At 38.7% G+C, this 25,704-nt stretch overlaps 1 protein-coding gene across 1 annotated transcript in view; it reads right to left on the bottom strand.

Moving 5' to 3' along the window:
* The window catches only part of fstl5 (follistatin-like 5), a 177,444-nt gene extending 159,414 nt beyond the window's left edge, over positions 1–18,030 (bottom strand). The window contains exon 1 of the mRNA XM_042419078.1: positions 17,685–18,030. Coding sequence (XP_042275012.1) covers positions 17,685–17,707 — 23 coding nt within the window. The 5' untranslated portion in view covers positions 17,708–18,030. The remainder of the gene's footprint in view (positions 1–17,684) is intronic.
* Between the last annotated feature and the right edge of the window lie 7,674 nt (positions 18,031–25,704).

Genomic DNA, 25,704 nt, shown 5'->3' on the forward strand with positions numbered 1-25,704 from the left:
GTCATATAGCTGAGCTGCTTATCAAAGCTTAAATGCCTTGCTCAACAGTCCCGCTGTTGTAGATTGAGCCACAGCAGTAATTTAGCTTAAACTAAACAAAAAGAGCAACATTAATCAAAGAATTACTGCCATGATTAAAAAATGCTTTTGAGTGTGTGTGTGTGTGTGTTTTGTTTTTAGCTATCAGCATGTTAATTATGTCAATCAGAGCATTTAGAAAATTCATTTTTAGAAAAACTTTTTAGTTTACATGAGTAAGAACACAACATCAGACATACAGACCTCAAGACTCTAAGCCGAGATGATAGTATAGCCAAAAGCATAAACACCTCTTACATGTAGTGAATTTTAACTTTAATATTAATGTTTTGGGAGGTTTGGCAAGATTTATGATCTGTGTGCTGGTGAGTGTACTTAGGCTGTTCATCACTCTTGTACTTACTGTATATTACTCTTATATAGCTTGACTGCTCTTAAGCATACAGTATCAAAGGTGATTAGCATTACTCTAAAAATTAGAAAGCAAGATTTTCAAGCAACTATGGCTATAGCTGGTAGGAAACATAAATCTAAACACCCAAGTTTCATACTGTGGAAAATGTTATATGCCAGACGACTTGTCTAGTGCAAAGTATGTTTTCACCGTGGATTTATAAATGAAATTTGCCAATGATGGTCATTTTGTTGACAGAAGTTACGAGTCTGCAGTCTATAGCCAAATGTCAACTTCAGACTAAGCAGTCTATCATACACTGGATACTAGTGATCTACAAACAACTTTATAACTTTTTTAAATTTTATGTTATGGCATATTTTATTGGGAAAACAATAAGCAATCAGCTAGCTGAGAGGTCTCCGCTCAGTCAATCAGAGGAGGCAACTCCGTGGTAGAGGCAGGGAGGGTGGGGCCTGGTTACCTAGTAACCGCTCAAACATTGTGTTGATAGGATGGCAATGCAGAAGGTTTGGATTTTAGCTGCTCTTCACGTTTCTTTTCATGCAGGACTTTCCCTTGTAATGGAGTGTTTTTACATTGCTGTAATGATAGGTCTAAGTAAAGGATCTGAATATCTCTTGCACTACTGCAACAACCATACATTACATAACACTAGCGTGTGAGCACGTGCAGCGCATCTCAAATCAGACAAGAGGGAAAACACAAACAAACAAAACCTAAGACAAACAAAGGGGGTAATACATTAGCACAGTATTGCCAACCTATTGTTAATTCAGAGATAATTAGCCAAATTATCATCATCCAGAGTAGCCTTTTCTCTCATTTAAAATAATGACACATAGCCTTAATAATTTAAGATGTTTTTTTTGTTCTTGCTTGTTACACATTTACGTGATTAAAAATAATTTACAAAATCAATCCTAATCAAAGTGAATGAGGCTTTGGTGCCTTTCCACTCTGATGTACGGATATGATATTTGCTCTTAATTACATCTACTGTACATTAAAATGTCAACAGAGTTAGCAAATAGCTACAGTGCACTCACCTAAAGACACTGATGCTATCACAGAGCCGTTAAAATATGCGAGTGAGGCACCAATTTTAGCCATTCGGTGATAATAAAGTTGGTTTTTGGAGGAATTTTAAAATTACAAATCCATAAAAAGGCAGGTGAATTTCCTAGCAATACTTCAGGACAATTCATGTCCAGGTCTGGCCAGCATGTGTAAGATTACACACACAAGTAAAGTTAAATTCAATCAAGGAACTCAAAGAAATCCCCCTTCTTCTTCTGCTATTTCTTTAGTTTTAATGGCAGGTTACAAACCAACATGAAAGGCCAAAATCTATTGTACCAGAGTGTGTAATAATTAATATTTTAGATGGTGCTTGTACTGTAGCACAAAGCAATACACCAAACTCAACAAACTTCTAAAGGAAGACATGTGTTTTATATAGAAAATTATCATTTTCACAACCCCAACTATCAGTGGAAGTTTTTTTTTATGCTTTTATCTTTAAAATCCATTCCCTTCAAGTTGGATGACAGTGTATTCATATATGGAAAAATATGGAATGTTTGTCAATAAAAATAAAGCCCGATTCACAGCAAACACCTCATTAAAGGGCAAGTTCACATTTTTCAAGTCTGTCTTAAAACAAGAGTCAGGCGCCAAACTTTTATTGCTGTAATCATTCCTCCTGTTCATAATGACCATTAGAAGATTGCTTCATGAAGCACTTATATAGTATGTAAGTGATGGGGCCAAAATCCATAAGCCTCCTTCTGTGCAAAAAGTATTTATCTGAAGCTAATCTGAAGCTTCAGTCATTTCAATGTTACAGTCTTCTTAGTGCCAAAGTACATCTTTTTGTTACTATACTTCCACTGCAGCTCAACAGGGAAACACTGTCCAATGAAACACAAAAAGGGAATATTATACTAAAAATACTGTAAATGTGTGATATAACTAACTCAGACTGTTGAAGCCTCATATAAGCTTCAGATGAACTTTTAAATGCAGTTTTGCACAAAATGACATGTGTGGACACACTGTGTGGATTTTGGCCTCCATCACTTGTGTGTGAACACATTTGAAGGGGATCTTTTAACAGCCAGTGTGAACAGGAGGAATGATTACAGCAATGAAAACCTCTGTCAGTGTTCATTTGGACACCAGACCGTTGTTTTAAGACAGACTTAAGACATACAGTATCACTCAAAAGTTTGCACTCACTTTCTCATTCAAGTGAGTGGGAAAGTGTGTCCAAACCTAAGACTGGTAAGGTTCACTCATTCAATATATTATATATATGTTTTATGCAATATTGTCAGATTTTCATTAAATATTGCCACTCCATATCATAAAGTTTCATCCCATATGCTCATGTTTAATTCAGTATTTATCCAGCAGGTGCATGTAGGTAAAACTGCCTAGAAAGTAGGAAGGGTGAGTTTCTTCAAAAATGCTGCAGCTTTGTAAGCATACAGCAAAAGCATAGGCGAAGGCTGCTGATTTAATGGAGTTTGCTAATGATACAGATATTTCCAGAAGTTATGAATCTGTATACTGTAGACTAAAAAACAATGTCAACTATACCCTAGACAAGCAGCCTTATCTAAGCTTATTCATGTTTCAAAGCTCTTCTGGTTGGCCTCTGTAGGAAAAAAATATTATCTTTACCAGGCCCATTTCCAGTCAAAATAAAGCCCACCTGAACAGCAGAGAAATTGGATTGCAGTAGGGGCACTTGAGCCTGTTTCAATGAGCAGCGATGAGCTGGTGCTTCCAGTTTGCTCGGTAAACCAATGATTTCCTAGAGAGGCTTGTTTGAAATTATTCAAATTGTCAGTGAGGTCACTGGAGGGGAACTTGAAGTCAGCAGATAAACTGCTCTGCTTTCTCCTCTCCCCCCTGTTCTTCCACCATATGCTTCAGCTGACACATCCCTGACCCCCTGTGGGCAGATCTCTTTAAGCACGCTCAGCGGTATTTCTATGTACAGATCAATTTGGTTGGAGTACTACAGTTTGTCTCTGAGATATCTGGAGAACACTGGAGCATCTGCTGTGTGTTTGCTGCCCAAGCACCCTGCCGCAGCATGTCTTATTTGGCAGAGTTATCGTGGCACTTCTCATACTCATACATCCCCGGCAGCACTGTATACTGATAAAGGACTCCTTCAAGTTCAAAGCACGTCCAAAACCACAGGCGACATTCTTCCCCCAAGGGTAGTGCTTCCGTTTGGTCCTTGTTCCTCCCCTACAAACGCTGAAAACGCTGTGCTGAAAACGCATCTCTCAGATAAAGCAGTTCCTTAGAACAAAGGAACAGAGGGAAGACTTTGAATGTCATACATGCCTAAATGAGTATCGCATATAGACCAGTATTCATGTTATGCCCCTGCATGGTGTTTGTATGAATCGTTTTCAAGTATTCCTTACAGCCTACTACTGCTTCATTATTATTTGGTGCATCAAGGAAACGTCAGCTGCCTCTGTAGTCCACACATTTATGATGTGCATGAAAATGAAACACTTGAGGTTTGAAAAGGACATGCTGAGAATATTTTGCATAAGGCGACAAAACCATTTCACTACAGTTTTGTGTGGGTTCTGAAGGAGTAAAAAGTCTAAAAGCTAGCAACTCAAACAGACCATTCTATATTTCTTCTCTTCTGCAAGACTTGCAGTCAGCAAGTCAGTGAATAAATGGCAAAGTGGGTTCATAAAAAGGGGCAGCACTTGCCTAGAGGTTAGAGAAGTTGGCTGGTGAATGTAAGGTTGGGAGCATATATTCTCAGTCCAGCTCAGAGAAACTGGGTGTTTGAAGTAAAGGGGCAACAATCTCCACTCTTTCAGAAAATACTGCTGAGATTCCCCCTGGGCAAAGCACTCAACCCCAAATATCTGCTGTGAAACTACACACTGGTCAACGGTATAAGCAAGGGAGTGTGTTCCCTCCGCATTTTTTTTAGAGAAGATGACAATCTGATATTTGACCCATACGTTATAGAGAGAAAGTAGACTTGCACTTGTATAGTAACGTTTTTTATTTCACAAATCTCATGTTTCAAAACACAGGCCTTATAACTTTATGCTATAGAATATGCAGGTATACAGGCTGTGAACCATAAATTAAAACTGAACGGTATATCGCCTGTAAAGCTTTTACAGGATCAGATTTTTTTTATTCACATTTTACGAATGAAGCCATTATCCAAAGCCTTGACAATTTCTCAGCTCACTTGCAGCAGTTTATCCAAAAGTCTTCGATCCACTTCCAGACCAATCAAAGATGTTAATTACATCACTGATAACAGGGCTGGTAGTTCATTAATGCTGCTATGTAGGTTAAATGTAAGATTGTTTATTGCTAATTTCCAGAGCAACTGCCAATCTGTTGCCAAGTGCATGACCCAATAGGCTCCAGAGAGCAACAAGAAGATAAAAAAGATGATTGACTATTTTCACAATACTATGTATCATTTATCATACACAGTCCTTACTAGACTTTAATTCCAAAACAGGTAGAGGGTTTAGTGTGACTCAATTTGTACTATTAATTTATAATGTATGAAAAGCAGTAACTCGTTTGAAATAGATTTTTTTTTTCTCCATTTTCATGTTATTCTTATGATCATTCACTTTTATTCATTTTGGAATAAAAGTCACATAGCCTGCAACTTTTTAGAGGATAGGCAGATATAGCTAATGGATGGATGGATGAAAAAGTCACATTTTACATATTTTTCAGCTTTTTCACATTTTTTCAAGTCTGTCTTAAAATTAGTAAAAATAGTCTAGTCAGGTGCCATTAAAACAGTTTTAGCTTGATGGTATCATTGCTCATGTTCATACTGGCAACTAAGAGATATTTTCCTAATGCGCTTGCAATGTAAGGCCGCATTCAGACCAACTTCTCCCCTTGTACTTCTGTTTATTCTCTGCAGCCCCCTTATTTTTGAATGGGGCTGTGCGTTGATGCAGTGGGGGTGCCAACACAGAGAGTGGAACCAGTCGTGACAAAAATTTGAAAAAGTTGCCGCAGCAATAACTCAGAGAGTTGAAAAATCCTGTCTGGTAGTGTTACAAATTGTTGTTATGGCATCTGATAAGCCTTTAAATTACTTCCTGGATTGTATTTCATTGTCTCACCAATACTTTAAGCAACAAGGGCTTGAACTGTTTTAATGCAGGACTGTTTTCGGTCTGAATGCAACCTAAGTGATGGGGGACAAAATCCACAGTCTTCATTCTGTGCAAAACATATACATTTATCTGAAGCTAATGTGAGGCTTCAGCGGTCTGAGTTAGACAAATCAAGTTACATTCTTTCTAAGACAAATTCCCTCTTAGTGTTTTTTATCCCACCGCTGCAGCTCATCATAGAAACACTGTTTGGGGAATCACAAAGAGGGAATAAAAAGACTAAGTATGGAAGACAACTACTTGATTTGATTAGCTCAGACTGTCAAAGCCTCACATTAAATTATGTTAAAGTTTGGACCAAGGACTGTGGATTTTGTGTCCCATCTCTTCCATTGGTCGCACACTAGATAGGGATCTCTTAACCCTAACCCTAACCCTATGAACAGGAAGAATGATTACATTCAAAAGATCCATGACATCTGAACAAAATCTACATGCTAAGAGGACCTTGATTTGGGATGGTATTGTCAAACTACTGTCTCCAAGGTCAAGCATGAACTTTGATGCTTAAGTTAACCTCTTGCAATAATATGGTGAAGAATCCTACCATACACCAAGTGCTTGGAATTGCTAAAGAGAAAGTGAGTCATGAACTGGATATTTCTGTGATATCAGTGGGCAATACAGAGTAGTAACATTTGGCCTTTGGTAAAATCCATAATGTCCAGTGGTTTTGCTTCCATGAAACCAGAAAAAGAGCTTTTCCTGCATTTCAACCACAGGAACCTTTTTCTTTTTGGGTCGTAGTTCCTGCCTCCTCATAAAAGTTGGTGCTCCCAAGGTCATACTATCTGATGGTTCAGGAACTACCGGGTGGAGTTTGTAAAACTAAAGGTCACTGACTGGTCAAACATAAGCCTTGAGACTGCTACAACTTGTGTACAGCATAAATGTATTAATTCAGGATGCAAGCAAGCAAGGACTGGTTGTTTCTAGCGATATGAGGAGTTTGGATAGGTGTGAAAGAAAGAAAAACAAAACTGAAATGTTGCTTTATTGGATGATTGTTTCAGTGCATATGCAAAAGCGGAACAGCAACCAGAAACAACTTCAACAACACTATCAAAAAGGTCCAATGAACACTCATTCACATCAAAATATCACAGATTATATTTTAACAAATTCAACCAGAACTAAACTTTGACTTTGTATTGATTTCATGTTCTGACTTGACATGTCTCATCACCACCTCTTTTTCTCTGAAGAATGTGGCAACATGAACGTTCTTGTCATCAACCCAGAATTAGGTGGTTCAAATCCACCTCCTGACAAAACCATCATTGTGTAATCACCGACCATTCATCTAAAATGACATGATGACAGATGTTTTGGTGAGAGGATGTACAATGTCTTTTTGCTATGAGAGCACTTCCTCTGCAGACATCCAGCTGTGCTGGCAGCTGTATCTGCTGACAGCTAACAGGGTTTCAATTTTGCATGCAGCCTTTAATTTTCTTGTGATCTCAACTTTTGTAAGGCACATTTACATGGGCCAAATTTAGCTCACGCTTCAACGCATACCAACTCATATGTGACCTTTAGGCTATGCTGCAGTCTGTCTAACAATTACGAGTCCCTGCTGATTGTAGGGGGAATATGGAATGACGGTGGCTTAAAGGGTGAAATGAACAAGGTCAATGACACCTGATGAGGCACAATCAGGTCCTTTTGATTTGCTTTGCTTTTTCAGAAAGAAAGAGATCAGTGTTTTCATGACAGATTAATTGACTCAAGCTCACCTTTAAGCCACCTCTTTAACTGTACTCTACTGTTCAAATGGGTAAAATGCTAATGGAAGAGTAAGACTTCATTATCCAAGTAAATGTACACCCTAGTAAAAGTAAACCCTATTCACAACAAGATAATGAGCAACAGTGGCTACAGTAAGAAAAAAGAGCCTTACTTACATACTTTTTAAAAAGTATGGCTGTACTTTTATTTCTTTCTTTTTATTTTAATTCTGGTAAATTAAGCATTTAAAGCTTGTTATGTAGCTATTTACCTTTTTAAAAACTGTCTGATAGATGATTTTGGACACAGCATAGCAGCATAGCAGTGAACACAGATTATTTTGACATCTCTTCCAATGTGGTTTGTTCAAGTGTTTGTAAAAAAGCTGTGACTTAAAGGAGATGATAATAAGCTGCAGAGCATCCTATTTAATTCAACGAAGTGACAAACTCAAGAAACTACCAAAATAACATAGGATAAATCAGGGTGTGGATGCCTGAGTGACTTGCTACTACCTCATTACCCACTGTTAAGGTGCACTTAACCCCCAATTGCTCCAGCGGGGCTGCTCAGTAGCCAGCAGATACAAACTGTGATTGTTCAGGGCGGCTCTCAGGTGTGATGTTGTGTTGTGAACCATGGTGTTGCAGAAAAAATTGCATTTGTGCTCAGTGAATTTCACGTGCATGAATGAAAGTAGTGGGCTGTGAAATCAGAGACTTGATAGTCAGCAAATGGTCAAATTCAAATTATAATATATTAATTTTCAGACATGGAAAATTGGGCATCAGGGTGGCACAGGGAAACAAAGTTAAGTGAGAAGTTAAAGTGCTCATAAAAAAATGGAAATTTGTACATCGACAGTTCCAAAACAACTGGCAAACTCCATCCACCTCCATGATGAGGATCATGAGATATGATCAAAATATAATAAACAGCAACTAAATGGACCTTGAGATGAGATTGTTTTTTTAGTTGATGTTTCATTCATTCATTCATTCACATTATGAAGGTCAAGAATGAACTCTGAATCTCAATAATGGGGTTTGGGTTTGCTGGTGGGAGGCCAGTGAGGGATGTCTGTCTAGTTGCACTAGCAGCAATATAATTTGTGAATGCTTTCTGTGTTGGCCAACTAACTCTCAAGTCTAGAATGTTGGTTCTTCTTCTTACAAGTGCATTATCACTCAAACATTGCAACTTTCAACACACTCAATAGTATTTCCATAGTAATGAAAGTATGATTTGTGGTTAATTGGCTAAAACATGCAAAAACACAGTATGGTTCTTGAACAATATTGAGTACCAGCACAAAAGAACTTCAGAGAAACTGGTCTCATCATTCAGACCCCCATCTCAATCAAATCACAGTCTCTGCAATATCAAACCTCTGAGTTCACTGCCTTAGTGAATAATTATTGCAGACTTCTTAGGATCTATGAAACTTCACTGTTACCAGACTTCAAAGAGGCAACTTGCCGTCTATAACCCTGCTTCTGAACCCTTTAGGTTACCGCTGCTCCGATATCCCCGACTCATTAGACATTAGAATATCAGAAGTGCATCCCTGTGCCACCAGATAACAGATAAAGAAGGAGATAGGCCCTTGAGTAAATTTGCTGGCTGAATGTTGTGATGACATAATTCATTATCCCATTCTTTTTATGAGGCTGTTATCTGTTTCATTCAGATGTCTATCCAAACGCATAAAATGTGATTACACTGAGCTTTGAACTTATGCTGGCGTATTGTGTCTCCCCACTAAATCCCCACAGTTACACCACAGTCAGTTAGGCCTACATGTACAGGAACGTCACAAATGCTTCCTGGGAATGTGTTCATTGTGTGTGTGTGTGTGTGTGTGTGTGTGTGTGTGTGTGTGTGTGTGTGTGTGTGTGTGTGTGTTCCTCTGTTTTTGTGCCTACATGACAGCCTTGACAGCCTCTCTTTTTATACTCAGACCTCTAATTAAATTACATTTTTATATGCTCTGCCCCTATTAGGGTTAATATAGAAATGTGGGAATATAGGAATGTGTGAGCCAGTAAAGATGGCGGTGGTGGATGAGAAAGAGTTATTTTTCTGCCCTGTGACTGCAGAACCCCAGAGCTAAATCATTTTCAAAGTTAATCTGCTATAAATCCTAGCAGGCAGTCCAAAAGGATAGGATGAGAAACTTTTTAAATCAAATGTTGAATTTCAATGATCTTTGTAATAAGAAAGTAGCTGCTTAACCTGAATTCAACAACAATATCAGCAACAAAACAAGGCAGGTATTTCCCTGCTTTATAACATCAGCATTTCATTTTAGTCCCCCCTGACTCTTACACTGTATATAGTGATGTCAATTGTGTGAGACTGGTGCATAGGCGAGGGAATTTAGAGCAGGGAAAACAATAAGAGGGTAATGAGAGTTCAGCTGGTCAATCACTGGAACGTTAATGAGCTTCTGATGTGTTTCTAACTTAGCAGCCTGCTTTGTTCTCAGCAGGACTATAGACATTTTGTGGTATGTACTGTGGGCTGTTGGTGATCACTAAGACTGGCTGGTCACATTTCTTTGTGATATTTCAAAGAGAATGTATCATTGTCAGTATCACATTTTTCTTTTTCAACTTCACAATTTGTCTGTCTAGTCTGAGAAAGACACATAAAGAAAATGTAGAGGAAATATATGTTTTGCAAGCTAGATATAGAGTTGTACTCCCAACATATCCCATGAGCAAAACCACTGTACATAATGGATTTTACTGAACTGAGTATTAGTTGCTTTTAAAATTATTATTATAATTACACATTAGTAAAAGTAAAAGTAATCAGCAACTCATTTGCAGTTGCATGTTTTTGAAGCCTTTTTATTAAATTAAGTTATTAAGTTATTACTTTGTGCTTATATTTAGATATATTTGAAGTTAATAAAGTAACTTTACCAAACACTACGATCTATTTAAACTTGCAGTGAAATTTTGGGACTGTATTCTTGGCTTCTAAAGATTTCCAGCACTTGTAAAAGGACTCCAGATTTTCTCAGAGTATATCATTTGTCTTTGATCCACCCAGGCAGTCCTCTAAGAAATGCCAGATAGCACACTGTGACCAGTCCCTGGCTGCCAGTTTGTACTGTATGAAAATTTGAACTAATTCATCCTCAAAGCCTGCACATTATTCATCACAGTTCTGAATAACCACCCAGTGAGAAAATGAAGTGATTCTAATATATCTTTTGTCATGCACAGGATTTCTGTCTGGCTTGGCACGACATCTGAGAATTATAAACAGCCTACTGTGTACTATCAGCTTCAATTGTACCCTCAGATTCATCCAAAAGCCACACTTATTAACAATTAAGAGCATGAGTGAGCACCACAACATCACAAAATATTTCCAATAGTCATTTTGCACAGCAAAGGTTTTAGGACCTTTCTGTGCAGGGACTCCAGAGTGCACCCATAAGTTCTGTTTGACAAAGATTTGACAGAGGGGACTTGGACATTATATGGTCCACATTACAATCATTTATGATCGGAAGAGTCTCTACATATGAGACGGTGGCAGGAAAGACCTTGACTTTTCTTTTATTGGCATTTAATTTATAGACCATTCCAAATGTCGTGAAATACAGGCTGTCGCTACAACTCTGGCAGGGGCACATGGCTCTCCCATTGTTAACAATTATTACATAATCTGACTGATTTGATCTACTGTACTGTGCACGGAACAATGCCGTCACACTTGGCTACAGTGGCGGTGAACAGTGAACCGTGACCTGTGATGCCATTAAAATGCAACGCATGGCCAGACCACCCTAACACTCACCTCCCCTAGTGTCAAGCGCTTCCAACATACAGCAAACAACAGTATTATTATCTCAGAGACAGACTGTTACTTCTCCTATCTACCCTTGGCCAGCACCACCAACACCCCCGCCCACTCAAACATCTTTTACAATGCCTCAAGCTTCACTTGCCATCAGCCTGCTCAGAGCACATTGACAGGATTAGCGCAGCAACCTAGAGCCTGTTGACCCTCAACCTTAAGGTTTGTGCTACTTCTATTATGGTCTGACCATCTGCCAAAGAGCACTGAGACAGAGAGAGAGTCATTTCAATATTCCACCCAGCCTTGGCTTAAAAAAAAACCCCCCACAAAAAGTGTCGTTCCGCCGTACTGTATGAAATGAGTTATGACAATAACAATTTAACCATCCACTTGGAGCTCAATCAAGACATGGAGTAGAGGAGGTCATGCTTCAGAGATCTAGAGCTGTTTGAAAAGTCAGAAGACAGAGCCTCAGACTGCTGCCTGAGATTGATCCTCGAAGCAAAGGAAAAAGAAATATGATCCAGCAGAAATGTTACCGGTTTGACTTCACTGCACAAGGAGTAGACATTCTCATACATCATTACAGCAATTTAAGCACATGCTAATAATATAAACCACATTATAACTGTTTACATCTTCATGTGATAAAAAAAGGTTTCATGTTTGTTTGTTCACTTTTAGCAACAGTGGACCCCAATAAAAGAGAAATGTAATGTGCACAACAGAGGAAAACTGGTTTTCACATCATCAAACAAACCCCCTTCTTGCCAGGAGACATAAGAATGTCAGGAGCTAGTGTTTCCTAACATGGCAGCGGGATAACATATCTCAATGTGTGTGGGTCTACTGCACAATAAAGATTCCACGTATTGAAGAGGAGAACAACAAAGACAGACACAGAGACACAGATGGGAGTTGGCAGCGGTTAAAGCTTAGCTAAGTGTGGGAAGAGGGGAGATGGAAAAAGAGAAGGCAATGTCAGATGTGTTATTGTTAAGGAGGGTTGGGGCTGAGTTATTGAGGGATGAAACATAGTACCTTAACAGTCGGATCAAAGGATGCACTGAAAACATTTGAGATTTTTACAGGAAGAACTGGGAATTTTAATTTTATTAAATCAATTTATTCTGATTATCTAAATTGTTTTATATGCACAAATATGACGTCACTACCTCTGTTACTTTTTTAAGTTTGACCCCTGCATTTCAAATGGCTATAGCCTGATAGTTACAGAAAGGGGACAGTGACCATCTGTGCCAAGAATTTCTGGCCAGAGAAAAAGTAGGCTACATGGGGAAAATTCAAGAAGTAAATACCACAAAAATACTACCAATGGTACCATTATAAAAGTACTTTACTCTCCAAATTGCTCCAGAAAAGTCACTGCAGCTGTAATGGGCAACTCCCAGGTGTGATGTAACTGTGAATGTGAAACCAGGCTTCTCTTAGAAAGAATAAGCATCAGCAAATCTTCTCTGAATAAATTCAGGGTCAATACAAGTGGGTTCTTTCAACAAAGACAGAATTCAATCTGAGAATTGTTTGAAATATTAAAGAGCAGCTTCACATTCAATTTCCAGGTTCAAATGACAAAAGAACATATTTTCTCACTTTCCTCTAGTGGTATCTAGTCATACAGATAACTTTGGTTAGTCAAGATTGAGATGAGTGCAAGCAGTATGAGATCATAATAGACTCCAGACGGGCTCAAAACCAAGTCAAGACCATGACCAAAACATATTATTCACTGTGTTGTTGTACTGTTGTTCATAGTAAGTTAAAGCTACAATATGCAAGTTCTGGAAATCAAGCTAAAGCTAGCATGTGACTCAAAGGCGGACCACTCTGCTCCTCCCTCCCCATCCAGCTCTTCACTTGCATCCTCATGATCACCCCCAACCGATGTATTGATTTCCCCCCCTGGGGACTGGAAGTAATGTAGCTCTTCAATTTGACTAATGTAGAGCTGCACCAATTAGTTGATTAGTTGCCAACTATTAAATTGATCGCCCACTATTTTGAATAATTGTTTTGATTTATTTCTTAAGAAACAAAATGTCAAATTTCTCTGATTCCTGCTTCTCAAATGTGAATATTTTCTGGTTTCTTCAGTCCTATATGACAGTAAACTGAACATCTTTGGGTTGTGGACTGTTGTGGAGAAAAAGAAGATATTTGAGGATGTCACCTTGGGCTCTGGGAAACACTGATCGACATTTGTCACAATTTTCTGACATTTTATGGACCAAACAACTAATTGATTAATTGAGAATTTAATCAACAGACTAAATGATAATGGAAATAGTAGTTAGTTGCAGCCCTGGACTAAGGCAGGTTTCAGGATCCTGTAAGTCAGCCATACTGACATCTTCTGGCAGCTAATGCTAGCTTGGAGCTTCAGTGCAAGAGAAGTAGTAGGCCAGAAGTGCATTTGCGTATTGATTGATAACTGGGCGCTCCCACCCCCAGTTAACATACATACTGTAGCTTTAACTGGGAAATCAGCCAATGAGAAGATGAAAGCAGCCAGCAACATTGAGTGGGGATGGTAAAAAAAAAAAAAAAAACGGCTAACAACTGTAATACATAAAACAGGAGGCCAAGACTGAGACAAGTCCAAAACACCCACTAGACCAAGACCAGTCCAAGAGAACAGAAAAAACGCCTCAAGACAGAGACTGAACACATTTTTATCACACCGGATACCAATGAAAATGATATATTTGTTGAATTTGGTTGAATTGACCCTTTAATTAAAGATAGCTTTCAAAATGCGTCCAACAATATGATATGATGATGAATTCAGACGGTTTTTCAATGTGATAGGATGTGTAAATCTCCATCTCCAAAGAACTCATGCTTTAATGCTGCCACATCGGCACCTGCACAGTATGGCTCCTTGTTCCATTAAATTTAGTTCTATATAGTGGTATGATGGTGCATGATGAAAAGGCACCTAAACATTATGGATTTCATAGATACCCACCTTCAAAGTATGCTGGCAGGGTTTCAGCATGGTTGTTTGATCTCCCACATTTGTTCAATATAATAATGGCCCAGTAGAGACGATTGGACGCTTATAATAGACGGTACAGTAGCCAGAAGGGGGCTAGTGTAGAATGGAAAAGCCACATGGATCTGACTTGAAAAGTGAGTTGCAACATTTGTGGATGGATCTGACATTTGCATGGAAAGCCCCAACCACTTTGCTCTCTAAAACAGTCCCATAAAGACATCTCAGAGGGATATTGGTAAAGAATTTTGAACCTGCTGCAATGCAAGGACACCTGAGATTATTGTAAAGACCCTAAAACACTGCCATTTTCAGTGGCAGCGCAATTTCCCAGAACCCACCCCCAACACTCTCTGTGAAGATGAGTGCCCACACCTTCACACATAGTGTTATTCCTTTCAGAATCAGAATCAAATTTATTGGCCAAGAATGTTGGCACACACAAGGAATTCGGTTCCAACCGCAGGTGTTTCTCAAGCAATATAGCCAATAAACAGACAATGTACATACTATATATAGACAATACACAATATACAAGCAATATACAGATTACATAAAAGACAAACAATATACATAAAGTGCAAGTGGGTGTGGTATTGTAAGCAACAATAATGTGCATCACGTATGGGAATAAAATTGTGATGTATGGGTATTTGTACAATACAGGTTTTATAGATATGAGGCAACTATCTGAAGAAATACGAGTAGCTATGGCATAGCAGATGATACTGGTCAGGGATTTATGAGGGCAATGGCGTGAGGAAAGAAACTGCTCTTGTGTCTGGTAGTTTTGGTATACATGGTTGAAAAAGGTTGTGTCCAGGGTGTGAGGAATCTGTATTGATTTTCCCTGCCCGTTTCCTGGTTCTTGAAAAGTACAAGTCCTGGAGGGTGGGCAGGGGAGCACCAATGATTTTTTCTGCTGTCCTTACTTTGCTGCAGTCTGTTCCTATCCTGTTCTGTGGCTGCTCCGAACCAGACCATGATGGATGTGCACAGGACGGATTCAATGACTGCGGTGTAGAACTGGCTCAACAGCTCCTGTAGCAAACCATACTTCCTCAGCTATCGCGGAAAGTACAGCCTCTGCTGGGCTTTTTGAGGATGGAGTTGATGTTGGTATCCCACTTCAGATCTTGAGAAATGGTAGTTCCCAGAAACTTGAAGGTTTCCAGAGTTGACAAAGGGCTGCTGGATATTGTGAGGAGGATCAGTGCTGAGGGGTCTCCTAAAGTCCACTATCATCTCCACAGTCTTGAGCATGTCCAGCTCCATGTTGTTCTGACTGCACCAGAGCACCAACCGTTCAACCATCCATCTATATGCAGACTTGTCACCATCTTTGATGAGTATGATGACCACAGTGTTGTCTGCAAACTTCAGGAGTTTAACAGATGGGTCCTTAGAGGTGCTGTTGTTGGTGTAGAGGGAGAAGAGCAGTGGGGAGAGGACACTCCTCCACTGCTTCCTCTCAAATATGAAATGTTTTGATCAGTTTCTCAGGATTTTTCTCTTTTTTTTTAGTAAAAAGAAATACTGAGTCAAAAGCTTTTGCCACCCCATGGTGCCCAAAGAATGTCATTGTAATGAAAAGCAAAGCAGCTCCATTAGCACCACTATCTTCTCTGCTGGCACCACCTACTACCTGTTGTTAAATGGCTTAATTGGATCTTGATGTGGCAAAAAAGGAGTAGAAAGTCTCTTTCTGGTCTTGGTGTACTGGAGCAAAATGTTTTCCCTGTGAGAATTTTCTGACATGGCAAACACTGCTGTTTGGCTTTGTCAGCATCCTAATGGGTTTGAACATAATTGTGAACTGAGAGTTTGGTATCATTTCAGTGTACAGTAGAGTCATTCTCAAAATGAGTATTGTCTTATCCCTTCCACATCCCTCTACAACAGAATCTGTTTATTCAATTCATTAAGAGTAGCACATTTATCAAATATCCTAAAATATTCTGAAAATATATATGATATATAGCCAATACACTGTAAATGACACATTACTTGATCCCTTGTTTGTATTCAAGTGGAGAATCAATTAGTAAGTGCAGCCTTGAAAAACAGATCCACTCGTTCATCTAATGCGCCACTGGAAATAGATTCTATCTTGTGGTTTCAAAGAGCTTTCACAGATAAAATGAATACATTGTGGGAATAAAGGGATTGAAGTTGGATTGTAAAAGGCCTACAGATGGCAAAACGTTCAAACTGAATGGTTTCTTTAGCATTCACACTTTCTCCACAAGAATTTCAATTACTGTTGCAATTAGTAGAGGAATGTGTTGGGATCAGTAGTTTCTCTGTGCCTCGTGAAGCACAAAGAATGTCAATACACAGGAATCAAAGTATAGTTCAATGCACACACACCTTTTTTTTGTCCCTCTCTGCCTTTCAGCACTTAATGTAAATTAATGAAGTTGTAACCAGACTAATCAGGATTCAGGCTTAATGACACCTTCATCACAAAAAGGTAAAAACATATATTACATTTACACAGTAATATGCAATATCCCTAGAATACAGATATAGTAGCAACATATGTGTCTTTCATTCTTGGGCTTTAAAAAATTCTAATGGATTGTTTTTTTATGATACCACCATAGTAACTGTGAAAACTATATTTAGTTGTATTCATTGTCCTGTATAGGTAATATTTTTCTAGCACTAACGCTTAGACTTCTATAATTCCCATTACAGAAAGCTCTTCAAAGGGCTTCAGGCTGTAACTCTGAGTCGTATCGATAGCAGAACTTAATCTGGTTTTAGGTTAGCTCCAACTCCATCTGCTGCACCGTCCAGGGGATAAAAAATGACCCGAAATTTCATTCGCAAACCATCAAACAACACAATTAATGGCCATCCCCGGCGCAAGAGCCTGTAATATACTGCCAAATGAGTCAGGCGCAAAGCTGAGGATGAAAAACAAAAGTATAATCCCTCTGCTGCTAACGGTGTCACTCAAGGATTAGCGTGCCAAGGAAAAAAATAACACACTAAGTACTACACTGATAAATTAAAAGCTCTGGGCAACGTGGCGTGCCTCCAATCGTTTCAAAAACATTGATTGTGTTACAATAAAAAGTGTTTGTGCCTCAGTGTGAGCGCCTTGACAGTAGAACAGCAACAAATCTCAACTTCAGATCTCCCCGATATCAGCTTATTTGAGCCTCGGGACCTGGCGACAAGTAGATTGAAATGGTAAAAGCTTAAGGCAGTAGATTGGAAGATATTTTCTGAGTCAAGGAGAGTGACCTGGTGGATTATTAGAAAAGAGTTGTGGCGCCTCACTGATGATGAGGGTTAAGCTCGCTGTCTGATAGCGAGTCAGACAGAGAGGGGGACTTTTCATGGATGGCGCTCTGGTCGAATAGGCTTTAACAATTAGTCCACAACAGCAAACAAAACACACAAACACACATGAAAATCACACGATTTTTTTTTTTACCTGTGTGGCCAGACGTAAACCATCCAGAAGGGTAATCCACACGAGGTTAGTGTTGAACGAAAGAGAGCCACACTTTTCAACAAACTATTAATGATAATCTCGAGCTCCGGTCAAATCCACTGCTGGTGTAGAGTAATTTCCGATGTTCAGAGAGAGAGAGATGTCCTCGCGGGGGAAGTTTGCACCTATAAGCAGCCAGAGGGGAGGTTGTAAATCCTTTCCCAAAATATCACCAATGTACAGTGGAGCCGACAAAGAAGGAAGAAAAAGAGGAGGGGGATGTGGAGTTCAGCACCACGGCAGAGTGGACAGCTCCGTCGGCGCAGCGATCTCACCTCGGCCGCTCTCGGGTCTCGTGTGCGCCACTGAGGCAGGAGCCACCAGCCCCAACCTCACCTACTGGCTCAGTCCCGACCGGATTTACATACAATCACGCGGGAGGGAGGGAGCAGAGCGAGGGATGAACCAATCCAAAATACCCCGTAGTAGGCAGTATAAGCACACAAAAAAAGAACCGAGGACAAACAGACAGAATGTGAGGCAGCTCAAACCATCCGTGCCAAGCGAAACTGTCCTTGACTAAGATGGGAGGAAAAGGAAAGAGGGAGAGAGAGTTGGGGTTCTTTATACTCACACACTCACATATATACTCGCACCCATGCACCAGCGCACCTTCAGTGATGAAGTGGTGATTAAAAATGAGCTGTATCCAACGGTTTATTCAGCACTACATCAAAACACTATACTGTTACCGTATGACCTCCAGGTGATCATCATGAGAAGAGAATGGCAGCTAAAAGTCAGAGGAGTATTTTATTTACAGTATATATTCATGCCCTTCAAAGATCTCATTGGACACACTATGAGCCTCTAATAAGAAGAGTAATCATTATTATTATCATTTTTAAGATAAAAACACAAATTTACTTATAACACTGAGGAGGCAAAAAAAGTGAGGTACAAAACATTTAAGTCAGCCAGTTAATTTTAGAAAGCCTGGAAGATCTTTATTTGTAGGGTTTCTTTTCTTTTAGCCATGCATGTCATGCCATTGCACATAAATATATGTTATGTGAAAGTATTAAGTAGTACAATGTCAAAACTTTCTCTTTTTTTCTTTTATTTTTTATTTTGTATATGTATTGATATATGTTTGACTTGTGACACATAGCAATGTCTTGAGGTAATGCTTTACTTCGAGTCCCCCTATTTAGCAAGCCGTACACAAGCAATTAATAAATGGTTTCAACACACTATAATGTAGTTGTTAAAGTGTTTATTAATATTCAGTATTTTTCAACAATTATTATTTCTCCTATGAAGACACATTTTATATTATTACAACTGTGTTTTAACATATTCACATTTCATTATCTGTTCTTAAACCAGCCTCCATTTTTGGGTGCCCACAGGAAGTTATAGTTTTTGACAAATACTGTATGTGTTAGTCTCACAATAAGGTTGTTCTTTATGCTACAAGTATTGCTGGAGTTTTGACCTCTTCAAAATGTTGACAAGGCATGTAACTAAAAAACTAACTAACTAACTAACTAACTAACTAACTAACTAACTAACTAACTAACTAACTGAGTAGTAGTAGTAGTTGTTGTTGCAGTGGTGCCTAGTCCACACAAACTTAAAAGACACCAAAATATGTTTCAGTGATGAAGCTCTATTTTTCATAAAAGGACATAACTTCTTACATAAAACATGAGATTGCAATCAAAGAACTTTGTCTCTTTTCCCAGGCTCTACAAATAAAATCTGCTACAAAATTATTTCCATCTAAAACACAACTCAAGCTATTTATAATCATCCAAGTAGCATTGATAAGGGACAGTTGACTAAAAGAAATATATGAGTAAATCATGATATAACTCATTTCCTGAAGAAAATGCATGTGAGAGCTGGAAGCTGTTAGCTGCTTCTGCTGCTGCTGTTACTGCTGCTGCTGCTGTTACTGCTGCCTCTGCAAGCTACTGCTCTAGCAACATTTTTTAAATCTTTTAGCACCACCTACAGGTGAAATTGTATCAAATGCTACAGACTTGTTCAGCAAGTTCAGCTGAATTTGGTTACCATGGAATATTAAAATAAAGATAGTTAATAAATAGTATGGTGGTGTTTTACTAATTGCCATAAGGTGGGGCTATTGGTGACATGCTTCAACATATCATGCACATGCTTCAAATCTGAAGGGTTGGGCGGAGGAGTGTGGGGGTGTGGGCGTGTTTATTTGTGCTCTAGAATGTAACCACTGTGAAATAATCAGAAAATAACAGTTTATTGTTCTGAGTCACCGGCTTTCACTACCACCGCTCCATCACTTCATTCACTCTCTAGCTCACTCAACCACAGCTGCTCTCTCTCTCTTGCTCGCTGGTGTTCTCAGCTCTCTCTTTCTTTCTCGTTCTCTTTCTCTCTCTCTCTCTCTCTTTTTCTCTCGTCTTTTTTAAAATGAGTTGGGAACCCAACAGCAAAGTCTAACTTTACTTTTAACGTTATCAAACGAAGAGAAATGTCCTCCCCTCCTAGTAATGCCTTTGTCTTCCCTCATGGCAGGGTTTTACAGCTCTGATCAGTCTGATAACCAGCCGTGATTGGCCACCACAGTATGACGTCAGGGTGCATCACTCCAGAAGACTCTGGATCAAGTTTCTTGCTGCAGGTCAGTGTGGCTCTGCTGTGGCCAAAACCCCTGCAGCCTAAACGCACCACCCCCATTGAAATGAATGGGAGGACTGGCGTTTTCACCAACACCTGATTTGGTCTTAATACAGCCTTTTACTAAAAAACAAACTCATAAGTTTTGTTTGGGGTCATCTAAATATGGTATGTATCAAGTTTGGTGAAGATTAGATGAAATATGTGCCAAAAGAAGCAAAAAAAATTTCAAAAATTTCCAGGTGCAAATATTGTTTTGCCATGCGTCATGGTTCATGAGTTATTAGCCAAAACATAAAACACATGATAACTGACCACATAGTGGCACAATAAGTGCCATGTTTTAATATGTTAAGCATTTCCACATGGGGCAGCTGTAGATGCAGAGTGGGGGCAGCTGTCCATAAAGTATGAATACTTTAGCACTTTTAGTTTTTGAGATATCAACTTTAAAACATCCCTCCCATAGACTTTCCATTATAAATTTTAATACTTAAAAAATATATAAAATCACTGAAACACGTTGCAATAAAAAAGTAATAGCATACATATCCTTAAGAAGATATATGTTTTGACATTTAAATAAAGTTTGTAGGACAAACAGTACAGAAGTAGACGCCAAAAAAACAGAAATACAGAAATAAAGAAAAATAAAGTATAAAGAGCAAAGAGAACACACAACAATGTCTTTCCTTCTCCATCAGTCTCTATACTTGCTATGCTAGAGTACCTGAACATACTGTAACTGAGTGCATGGTGATTTTTGACTATGACTAGTCCTATTAAAACTGCCTTCATCGGGTTGATACTACCGGTATTTATGATGTACGAATGTGCTTCATTTACAGTGCATCAAAAGTTATGTATTGTCCTATGTGCAAATGCAGTTATTTATGCTCTCATCATTACTTATTCATGTATTTATTTCTGTTTAGCTTTTTGTTTTGCCTAGTTTCTATTGGTATCAATTTCCCTTTTCTCCATTTACACTTCAAGACATCAGACTCTGCTCTGGGTGTATTATAATTCTGTTAACAATGTATCCCACCATGCACTTTGTTCTTTTCGCTCTTTATTGTGTGATTGTTGTAGCTGCAGCAATCACACTTTGTTCTTCCGATCTTTATTATTCTATATTCAGACCTCATTTCTTCAGTGCTTAACTACTCCCACACGCTTAAGCTCGAAACACGGTTCCAATTCTAACATGTTGAAAATGTTTCAACGATGTAGGCTATTTAATTTTTTTCTAGCATATTCCAGTGATTTTATATCATTTTTAAAAAATATTAAAACCTAGTTTGAGGTTTTGAGCAATTTAATTTATTTGGTCTTCAAAATAGATGTAAAACTGTAAATGTTGCCTTCAATAAATGAAGAACTGAAATCCTGAAAAAGTTTCAAGTTAAAGGCCAGTAGCCACTTCAGGTGAGGCAACCAGTTACTGGAGTAGTGCTGGAGGAACTCTCGGGTACACGGCTACTAAAATTAACATTCAAGCACCAAAACTATTTCAACATACATCATACTGAGATTACTATGAAGCTCAAGCAACCTCAGCACTCACGTTCAAACGACAACCGATATAAGTTAAAATATATGAAAGACTTACCATACAAACATATAGTATGTTCAATAGCAACACAGTTCAACACAGGGTAAAAAAAAGAGTTTTGACTATTCAAGTATCAACTATATAACATCTTAAGATTGGAAGAGAAGAGTAGTAGTATAGTTAAATAGTTTTTAGGGACTGTGAAAAAGTTGGTGAGACCACACCATTTTGGCCCGATTACACTTTATATTTCTTTCCATATTTCTCATTTGTTTGTTAAGCCAGTCACATTGCTTTCACATACTGTCCTAGGTTTTGTTTGTGTTTTGCATTGTTTTGTTAAATTTACATCTGCATGTTTTAGTTGAGACATGCTTTCCACAAGACAAAAGGGGGGGAGGCACTGAACCACTTCCTGCTTTTAAGCTCTTGCTGACATCAATTCAATTCAGTTCAAATCAGTTTTATTTATATAGTACCAAATCACAACAAAAGTCATCTCAGGGCACTTTTCACAGAGGTTTATGGTAAGGTCTATGCTGTAGTTGATGTGTGTGTATACAGTGTTAACTGATACAAGTGAAATTGTCATATACAGTTGTAATCATGCTTGTACAAATGATGTTGAACATTGTTAATGTCCACCTCCGCTCAAAAACTCAGAGAAACTGAAACTTTCTCTCAATGTGAAAACTCTGCACATACATCATTCTAAACAGTGAAGTAACAATAAGCAAAACATATTTATGAGTGGAGGCGGACTGTAAGGTTAGAGAGATATTGTCACAGTTGATAAAAATCAACCCTGACTGTCAGTAGACAGGATACAAACTGCAGTCTCCATTGTTAAAATCAGTCACATTGTATGCCCATCTACATTCTTCCTGAGATTTTTTTTTTTGTATGGCTATCATAATGTCACAGTCTTTCTGTTCCTGTTTGTGGATGAGAAAAGTCACTATTTGCCACAAGGTAGTAGTTCGTTTTGGGCATTTAAACAAGAAACTGATGCTGTTGTTTTTCTGATGAGGATGGTCTCCTTGGGTAACACAACCTGAGACAGATTCCCCTCACTATGTCCTTTCTTCTTCTCTGAACCTGACCAGCTTACCCCATTGACCTTCTCTCTCCATTCATCCTCAACACCCAGTACTACCTATTACTAAACCCTTTCAACAACATGTACTCAAAATTAAGCAACCAAATACGTTGTTTGACCATGCACTCCATAACAACACATAGGAGAGTTTTCTGATCTGGCGCCCCTATCGGCAGTAATCTGCAGGACAACATAATTTGTCTGTGCTTTCCATGGTTTCCATTGTTCAGGTCTGGTTAGGTTTAGGCACAAAAACCAATTGGTTAGGTTTAGGGAAACATCATGATTTGAGTGAAAATCATCTCTTTGTTTAGGTTAGAGAAGATTAAAGTTAAGCAACCTACATCATCATTGCTACAATAATAACCACGGGGTTAAGGTTAGGGGACAATCATAGTTACAATTTTTAAAAATCTATCATGACTCATAGTGGGAAATGTTACACTTGCGATTAGAAACAGGAAACGAACAGCGGTCTCCAGTGGCAAAGTCCACTGTTGTTATACCATCCATCCACCCCTCCACCTCCGAATGGAAATTTCCCTCTCCGAAGGAAAATTGTCTGCACCACTGCTCCCGGTGATAATTACTACGGTCGCTAGATGGCATCCATCATTCAAACGTAATGATAGGTCATTTTTGAGTGACTGACATTGAGACCTATTGTGTCATTTTTCTTAGGAGGACAGTCTCCCTTTTAACTACATATTGTTGTGTTATAATATATATAATATATATAATAATATATATATTATAATAAGAAATATTAATCTCTGAGCTATCCATAGTGTTTGATTGTAAACTAATCTCTGAAATAAAATGTAGCCAAAATTAAATGAAAACAAGAACTTCTTTGACTACCTCATAAACACTTTTTCATGTAAACCCTGAAAACTAGATACAAGCGTCATTCCACATAAGCTCAAATATGCTGCCAGGCTCACATCACCATAATCAAACATGATGTACATGCTGATGCTCATTCAGCACATATGCCAAATGTGTTGTTGCTCCTGCAAAATGAAGTTATAGCATGATTCATTAAGGCAAATAAGAAAGAGCTCTCTCTTGACATTCTCCCTGAGAATCCGGAGATTATGTTGCCACATCTGTGCTTATAAACAACCCGTGTGTATATGTCACATGGGTGTTGCTGGGATGGCTGTAATTCATCATACAGACAATTAATGCCCTGCATGTTAAATAAGGAAGATGGGGAAGGAATTGTCTTCATGGGTGAAATATAGCATGTTTTAGTATTTTATTATTCAAACTAGAGGTTCGTTTTGTGTGTGTGTGCATGACTGAGTCTCTCCACGTATGAAATAGTATATGTGTGTGTGTGTGTGTGTGTGTGTGTGTGTGTGTGTGTGTGTGTGTGTGTGTGTGTGTGTGTGTGTGTCTTAGTTTCCTTGTGGTATGTGTGTGCCAAGGCTGTTATGGTGGAAAATACAGTAGTTTGTGGGTGTGTGGTGTGTGCACCAGGCTCTAAAAAAGTCTGTATGCATACAGTAGAGTGGTAGAAAGTGCACTTCAGTGTGTGTGTGTGTGTGTGTGTGTGTGTGAGAAAAAGAGAGAGAGAGAGAGAGAGAGAGAGCTTGCTTTTTTGTGTATGTGCATCTACACAAAAGAATGGCACAGTGAATAAATCAGTGTGTGTGTTACTGTGTGTGTTGGTGTGTGGTGGAGACTGTAATAGATTGTGACATGTTCTATGGGGAGCGTCGGCAGGAGCGCTCTCACACAGATGTGATATGTGACCAGTTTCACATTCCTTTATCCATTAAACTGCACATTGTCGTGCACGGCTCCAGATTGCGATGTCAACTCGGTGTACATTCACTGCAACTGCTGCATTAGGACTAAGCATATGGCTCCCACTCTCCACTCACTGGGCCTCTGCTCGAACAGAGTGACATTAGTTTGGATCCATCCTCCCAAGCAGAGGCTTTCCATTTGACCTCTGTGAATTAATGCAGCAGTTGTGCTGAAGAATCACCCCAGCATGCACTCTCTAAGAGCTGAAAAAGGAGGTAGGACACAACAAACAGACATATGAGAGTAGATTTCTCTATGATGGGGTTAAGACCTCTAGACAGCACAGTATGTGAAGATGTTGAAGGGAAATACTGACTGAATTAGTGCGGAAACAAAAGGTGCTAAATATTGTCTGGTCCTAAATTATGGGTTTTGGGTTTTATACCATTTGGCAGACAAAAAAAGATACTGGAGGATGTCACCTTTTCATCAAATAAATGCAGCATTATCATTAATTTATAAGAGACTGCTGCTTTGTCACAGTGTGTGTCCTGTCTGTGCTGTTTTGATGCGCTCGACACTTAAAAAGCAAGGTTTTCATGAAAAAAAGACTTAACTTTTGCCACAATGCAATGCAAGTGCACACTCCTGGTAGAATACTTTGTAAAAGGAACAATGAAATTCCACACCTCCCTGATGCTGTATAAGCTTTGTAAAATTATCCCTTATAGTTGAATAAACTGCTGTGCTGTGTTTTGTATCTGATGAGCCTTCAATCTCATAGATGCATTTACTCTAAATGGACTTCCAAAATCACATTTCATCAACACACCCACACCATCGCAGCACTTTGCATTTCTGTTTTTGTTCACTTTTCATTTGGAACACCCTCCAAACAATTGAACAAAAAAATTATTAAGAAGTGATTTTCCAATGAATATAAT

The sequence above is a fragment of the Thunnus maccoyii genome, chromosome 8 (genome assembly GCF_910596095.1).
Source record: "Thunnus maccoyii chromosome 8, fThuMac1.1, whole genome shotgun sequence".
In the NCBI taxonomy this organism is placed as follows: domain Eukaryota; kingdom Metazoa; phylum Chordata; class Actinopteri; order Scombriformes; family Scombridae; genus Thunnus; species Thunnus maccoyii.